The sequence below is a fragment of the Vicia villosa genome, linkage group LG4 (assembly GCF_029867415.1).
Source record: "Vicia villosa cultivar HV-30 ecotype Madison, WI linkage group LG4, Vvil1.0, whole genome shotgun sequence".
Classification (NCBI taxonomy): Eukaryota; Viridiplantae; Streptophyta; class Magnoliopsida; order Fabales; family Fabaceae; genus Vicia; species Vicia villosa.
The window spans coordinates 192,777,216-192,785,410 of record NC_081183.1 but is presented as its reverse complement, the minus strand read 5'-3'; the positions used below and the strand labels follow the sequence as shown (position 1 = coordinate 192,785,410).

Here is an 8,195-nt window from a genome sequence, read left to right as displayed (position 1 = left end):
AAAAATTCTTATTTTTTACATTCATTTTGATTCGAGTCATCCAACTCCTTGAATTGAATCAAACTTCTAAAAACTCAAATTTTTACAAAAATGAAGTGTTTATTTGAATCGAGACTTGGCACAATTTGAACCATGCTCTCATGTGTTTCTTGATCCAAACCTTCGACTAATTGACTAAGAACATATTGTATTGACCTTAACCAAATAGTTTAATTTATGGACGCGTAAAAAATATTTAGCACTCAAAACTAGAATGTGGAACTATGTGAGGAGACTCAATTAGGGCAAATAAATCAAAAACTAAATTAACAACCAACAAAACATAAGCGGGAAAACCCTAAGAGACATAGCAGTTTCACTTAGGTTGAACGAGGATGAACGATCTAATTGATTTGATGATGGTATCCTAGGAAAAATTGGACCGGCCCTCCAGACTTCCTTTTGGAAGGATCCTTGGCTATGATCCATTCCTTTGAAGAATGAGTTCCCTAGTCTATTTATAATTGGCTTAATATCATTTTTGGTCCTTTAATTTAAAAAAGGTCTATATTGGTCTCGTAACTCTTCAAAATGAACCATATTAGTTCTTTTCGTCTAATTATTAATGTAAAAAAAGTCATAAACTGATCGTTAAAATTGTCGCTAATTTGACGTAAAGGACTAACATGGTAAGTTTTAAACAATTAAGGAACTCATATGGGATTTTTTTTTAAGTTAAGAGACTAAAATTAATCTCGAGGTTAACATACAAGACCAAAAAGGGTATTGAACTTTTATAGTTCTATTCAATCTTATGGTTTGGTGGGAGAAATCAGCCTAGTGAATAACGAGAACATGCTTTGGGATCTTAGGTGGACGAGACTATTCTTTATTTGAGAGTTACATATGTTTGATAACATTCTTTCTCCGCTCAGAGGTGTTAATCTCACTTAGGATTGAGATATGTGGGTTTGGAAGCATTTTACAAAGGGGTTTTTTTATCTCTTGCCTCTGCTTACCACGTTCAAATGGTTAATTAGTTCAATCTCTTCTTTGTTGTCTCACGTGGCTGAGATTTTGTGTAACACCCCGATATCCGCTGCGCGCATCAACTGTGTCGGCCAACCGAGCATGTTACCGGCTTAATCAATAATCCCCCCTAGGCCCGCTTAACGGCTGCCCAGGAAATATTGTTTTTGCCTCCCGCAGGAATCGAACCATGTACCTAGGGGTTAAGTACATATTCATAGCAATTCCTGCTACCACTTCACCATATGGTCAATTGGTAGCAGGAATTGCTATGAATATGTACTTAACCCCTAGGTACATGGTTCGATTCCTGCGGGAGGCAAAAACAATATTTCCTGGGCAGCCGGCAAGCGGACCTAGGGGGGATTATTGATTAAGCCGGTAACATGCTCGGTTGGCCGACACGGTTGATGCGTGCAGCGGATATCGGGGTGTTACATTTTGACTCTTCTCCTTATTTGGTTTAGTTGGCCTCCTTCTAAGGCGTTGGTGTTCTTCTTCCAACTTTTGCAAGATATGATCCATTCTAGAGAAAACCTGTCTAAACTTGGGGGATGGGTGATTCTTGATTCTAGTTGGATTTCTTGTCTCTTGTGTGAGGATTGGATTAAGTCGGTCTCATATTTTCTATCACATGTGAGTTAGTCGTATCTGTGTGGTATATGACATTCTAGTGGTTGAGTTGGTAAGTGGCTCTTCCTATAGATGATATACTTCTTTTTGAGTCTTTCTTCTCTTTTGGTAATAGGGCTAAGTCGAGATGTGGTTTTATTATGATCTGACATGTTGTAGTCTGGTATATTTGAAGAGTTTGTAATGGTGTTTTAAAATCTATGAAAGATATGGAAGAGAAGAATATTTATTGACATGAAAATAAATTTTAGGTAAATCAGAGGTGATCTTATATTTTTTCTGAATGGCTTCAAAACTCCATCTTCTACCTTAACTAATAGCAGAACGAGTGTTTGCGTTGGTTTTAATATAGGTTTTGGTTGTGGTTTTGTTGTTTTTTTTTGGAGTCCTGATTTGTTGATAATGTTTCTAACGATTTCAGCTCTAACCTGAATCTTATGAGATTGGATTTTTAGCTGTTTGAATTTTCATTTACAGTATTATAATTTGTTGTGTTGTTGGTTTAAGCGCTATTTTTTGTTGTTATGTTTTTAGTTGTATCATCAATAGTCTTTAAACACTTTTATTTGTATTTTTTTTTGTGAGAATTTATATTTGTACTTTGATCGACCTTTACTAACTATTATTTTTCATTAAAAAACTAATAATAAAGGCTAAGTCAATCATTTTTAGTTGCCTGCTTGATAAGTTAATAATAAATGTCTGCATATATGATAGGTCTTTTTTGTTTTTTAGTTTGTGCATACATACATTGTCCTTTTAAGCAAGTCTTTACTTTGCAGTCACTACAATCTAGAACCCTTGTTCTGAATAAGTCTTCTGCATATCACACGTTGGTTTGAAATCTTGGCAGCAAAAAACAATATAGTCAAAGGAATACAACAATAACTTATATCAATAAAAAACAATTAAACTTATGATTAATAAAGACACCTTATCAACACAAGCACGTGTAACTCTCTATTTTTGTGGTGGATATATTACAATTTCAAGCATTCATTAATATCTGATTATTTATTTTTTATGTAATCAATCTATACCATACACATTTCAAAAATATATTCATTAATTATATCCCAAAAAATTATTATTCATTAAAAAATCTCATCCATATTTCTATATAATATTTTATACTATTCTTAGTTTCACAATACATCCTCGTCAATCATCATCCACATTCTTTCTAGATTACTTATTTAGTTGAAATTTCAAGCCCTTCTAGATTATAATACCTCACATTGTCATTGTCAAAAAATAATCTCAACTTGTAATTTTCATAAAATAATATATAATAATTTATAATTTCATATTTAATATTAATTAGCAAGCAGTTTCAAATTGACCGAAGTAATACTTAAATGAGACAAATAGAATATCTACACATATGACTACATATATAATCAAACAAATCATCAAAATTATATTTAAACTAGCAACCAAATCAGCAAGAATTAAGTAGTGCACAAGTCTGCGATGGAAACAAGACATGAGACGGCAACTTAGTAATATGGTAACCTTTTTAAGTGATTTGGTATTGAAAAGATCTGCTTATTAGGATTAAAAGACTTTTTTAGTTCGTCTTTGTCTTAACTTTTTTAATTAATAAATATAATTTCAAAATATTTGGTCAGGTCTGTTTTTTAAAATAGTTATTGTGGCTAAATGTTTTTTCAATGATAAATGATAGTGTGAAAGGTTAAATTACCATATGAAGAATTTATTGTAGATGACAAAGAAAAAAAATGGTTTTAAATAAAAATTAATTTGTCAAATATTGTAAGAAATTTTATTTAAAAAAAATTACAAAATTTGTTTATTCAATTCAATCAAAATGATCTCGGTCTAATTTAATATAATATTGGGGCTAGAATTACCAAGTGAAGAATAATGAACAATAATAAAGAATGTGAGAGAAAGAGGAGTCTGAGAGAAATAAGGAGCAAAAATGGTTGTATTTTCATTGATCAATCCAATGGATATTTATACAAAACAATAGCTAACCAATTAAACAGACTTAATAAAAACTCAAATTTTTGGCTTAGGCCCTCTTTTATACAATATATATATATATATATATATATATATATATATATATATATATATATATATATATATATATATATATATATATATATATATATATATATATATATATACACACGTGTAATCGATTACACACTTCTGGTAATCGGTTACGAAATGCTACTAACTTAGGTGGTAATCGGTTACACAAATGTGGCAACCAGTTACGAGATGCTACTAACTTTGGTGGTAACCGGTAATCGACTACAACCATGTGAATTACTATTTTTCTCAACACACCACCTTAATTCAAGGCTTTCATACTCATGTGTTTCTTCAACCTCTTCAACACTTCAATTGACACTCCTTTGATTAGTAAATCGGCCATTTGATCTTTAATTTTGCAATACCCCAACTTTAATTTTCCTTCACTCACAAACTCTCTGAAGTAGTGAAATCTCATATCTATATGCTTGTTTCTCCCATGTGCAATGGGATTCTTAGCAAGGTCTATAGCGGAAACATTGTCTATCATTAATGTTAGAAACTTCATTGTCTTCGCTACACAACTCCTTCATTAAATTCATCAACCATACATCTTGACACACACAAAAATGCTACAATGTACTCAACCTCGCAAGAAGAGAGGGTCACAACTGGTTTCTTCTTATAACACTAAGAGATTTGTGTTTCTCCATGCATAACGATGTATCCAACAATGGATTTTCTATCATCTTTATCTCGACACGAGTTTAAGTCGGTATAACTGTGTAATTTGCAACTTCTACCTCTGTACTTTGTGAGAAATAGAATTCCACAGTCAATCAAACCTTCACATACTTCAGTTGGCACATTGATCAACGACAGCCCCGTAACCATGTTCTTTTTCTACATAGCATTGAGATCTCTAAAATTCAAATGCCCAAGCCTATAATTCCAAATTCATTCCTCTCTAATCTACAATTGCAAGACACCTAAGTTGCACTACTTTTATTTCAACCTTAAAAGTTCAGTTATGTGCCTTTAGGATCAAACTCCCATTTGAATTCTTAACTTTTAGCACTTTATTTTCCATATGAATCTTGTAATTCTTTTTAAGAAATTGATTAATACTTAAAATATTACACTTGATTCTAGGAATATAAAGTACATATTTAATCAATGAATGCTCGTCATTCTCCCTCTTGATTGATACATCCCCAATCCCCTCTATAACTAGTTTGTTGTCATCCGCGGATTTCACCTTATTCTCCACGGTTTGATTGATTTTTACAAACAATCATTCCTTCCAATCGTGTGATTTGAGCACCCCGAGTCAAGATACCATTGATTTCTACATTTTGCATCTTTTTTCGTAGGCACCATCATGTTTTCAATTGGTGGTAACTAGTTACTGCGGGCTTGTAAGTAGATACAACTGCCTTCTGCCACATCTGATAATCGATTACTAGCAGAATATAATCAGTTACCATTATATTATGTGTTTCATTGTGCTTCGGTGATCACCATCAATAATGTGCTCTCATCATCATCCTCTTGCATTACAAACTTTGCTTCCGCTTCTTGTGAATCTTTCTTGTTGGCATTACAATCACTAGAAAAATGATTAAAATTTTGATAATTGTAGCATTGAATATTGCTATTATCAACTTTCTTCTTTCCTCCTCCTCCTCTATTGTTGACACATTTATAATTGTTTGATCCGCCACCTATGGTGTACCAGCTTTCACCCTTTTGGAATGTTGAATAGTTGGAATTATGGGAGTCTCTTACACCATTATTTTAATAGTTTCCTCTACCTTTATTCATGGACTACGTTCCTTTCACCTTTTTGTCTCTTCCAATGAAACGGACCTGTAAAGCAAACTAAGCCTTTTCGTTGTCAACATTCCTCTCCTTCATTATCTGCTCAAGAGTTTTAAGAGAACTTTGCAGTTCCTTATTGCTCATGGTTAAAAGATCATTAGACTCTTCAATTACAACCTCTACTTTGATCAAAAATTGTCAATGCCACGAGATCGAACCAAATCAAGTAGGCTTTTAGCAGATCCAAAATAAAAGACACTCTAACTTTAGTATTTTTTCTATTCTACAAATTAAAAATTAAAAATTAAATAAAAATAATAGTTACTCTCTCTAATAAAAATGTCTCATTTAAATTTTTTTCTATCTTAAAATAATTGTCTCATTTATGATACTAATAAAAAATTTATTATTTTTTTAATATTATACTCTTATTTATTAAATTCCACTCTATTCAACTATTAGTAACATTTAACATGATAACTAATAAGATATATTAATAAATTATATATTACCTTCTTCTTTTTTTTAAAAAAAAATTAACAGAGTTAATCATTTTTTAAAAGTGCACATAAATCAATAAATCAATTAATATGACATTTTTTATAAGACATATTTTTATGAAAGAAAGATAAACGCATAGAAATTATTCCCCTCTCTCGTTTGCAATAGTCAACGTAAACTTTAATCCAACCATGCATATAAAAACAAAATATCAAAAAGAGAACATGAATGTATTGGTAGAATAATCACAATTATTAACAAACTTACCTACTATAAAACGTGCACATAAATAAATATAATGCATCCATTAATTCAACCAACTAGCTGTATTCTCTTAACAGATTAAATCAAAGTTTATCTACAATTACAAGTTAACTATACATCACATACTTGCTTACCAAACCATACTATAAAAAAAAATTCACCCATCATGCTCAACAACCATTACTTTTCTATCCTCACACATGCATTACAACTTAGAATTTTCATTTTTCATATTAAAATATAGTAAACGGTATTATAAGGCGGCTTATAATAATATTAATAATAATAATAATAATAATAATAACAAAACGACCAATTTAAGAGTCAAAAAAACAACCTCTAATATTAATCCTTTTCACATCAAAATGATCCTTCTTCTCACCTTCCCTATATATTTTTCCATATAAATACAATTCATGTAACTTTTCACATAATCATTTTGCTATTAACCCAAAAACACAACAACCTTAAATAAAACCTTGTACTATTGTATCAACAAAAAAAACAACCTATGGAAGTGATGATACATAATTCAAACATGGAGACATTCAATTTTAGTAATGGAACAATGAGTTCTCCATATCTAAGTCCACCTTCATCACCAAAACGTTTTGGTGAATTTTACTTGAGTGCCCCTTCAAGTCCTTCTAGGCTTTCTGAATTATATAGTCAAATTGATTATTTGTCTATAATTGATCAAACATCATCATCAACCAACAAAAACAACAACAACAACAACAACAACGTTGTTGTTGATGATGATGTTGATGATGATCATGAAGGTGGTGGTTTTGCTTTCTTTGTTAATCAAGATGAATCGAAGAACTCGCCGATGACTCGTTCAGCTGAAGAACTTTTTCATGGTGGTAAAATTAAACCTTTTGAAGAAACTAAGGTTGTTGTTGTTGAACCTAGGAAGCAACAAAACAACGTAGGAGTTGGTTTTGATGATAAAAGAAGAGGAAGAGATAGAGAGAGAACAAAAGGAACAGATTCATCGTTGAATAATAACTCTGGTAGAAGAGTGACAAGATCACACTCTCCTTATAGAAAATCAAACTATGCATTAGATTTAGAAGAACAGAATGTCCAACAAAAACAACAACCTCGTATGACCAAAGAGGAATCGAAATCATCGAGTTCGAAGGGTTCGAGGAGGTGGAAACTTAGTGATTTGTTGTTGTTTCGAAGTGCTTCGGAGGGGAGAGGATCAAACAAGGATCCATTGAAGAAACATTTTGTTGGGTATAAGAAGAGTAATAATAGTATTGAAGAAGTTAAAGGGTCGAGTTTTAGATCTAGTGAATCATTTTCAAGAAAAAAAGGACAAGTTTCAGCTCATGAAATGCATTATGCTATGAAGAAAGCTGAGTCACAAGATATGAAGAAAAGAACTTTCTTGCCTTATAGACAAGGGATTTTGGGTAGGTTGTCTGGATTTGGACTCTAGATGGAAATTCTTAAGTGTTGATTCAGTTGTTCTTGAATTTTCTCAGTTTTTGTTCATGTTTAAAATTTGTATTCTTTAGTTAAATTTTGTAATATTTGCCTCAAAAGGGTTTGGTTAAGCTGTGTAAAAAGAATCAGTCAATGTTATATCTATTACTCTTATTATACATATAATTTTTTTTTTTTTATCATCAGGATCCAACCTATTAGACCGTCTAATCTGAATCATGGACTAGTTCTGATATCAAATGGTTTAGTCTCTCTCGATTGCATTGCGTAAACGTATGAGATTATGAGTAACTAAGTTAATGTCCTAGCAGTGGTGGAACCAGAAATTTTAGTGAGCCCGGACAAAAATTTTACACGTTGTTTTTACTAATTTTACACCATGTTTTTACTAATTTTACCCTTAATTTTATTTAAAAATTTTGTTCTTAATTTTATTCAAAAAATTTACACCCTGTTTTTACTAAATTTGCCCTTAATTTCGACTAAAAATTACTAATTTTGTC

General features: G+C 31.4%; 1 protein-coding gene across 1 annotated transcript; it reads left to right on the top strand.

Annotated features, from left to right (window-relative positions):
* The first annotated feature begins 6,654 nt into the window (after positions 1–6,654).
* Positions 6,655–7,802, top strand: LOC131594170 (uncharacterized). The gene has a single exon (XM_058866261.1). It carries the CDS (start codon positions 6,746–6,748, stop codon positions 7,682–7,684), a length of 939 nt encoding a protein of 312 aa, XP_058722244.1. The 5' UTR covers positions 6,655–6,745; the 3' UTR covers positions 7,685–7,802.
* The last annotated feature ends 393 nt before the right edge of the window (positions 7,803–8,195 follow it).

Bases quoted from the DNA above. Each gene is read 5' to 3' on its own strand.
- LOC131594170 (XM_058866261.1), top strand. From the start codon at position 6,746: ATGGAAGTGATGATACATAATTCAAACATGGAGACATTCAATTTTAGT.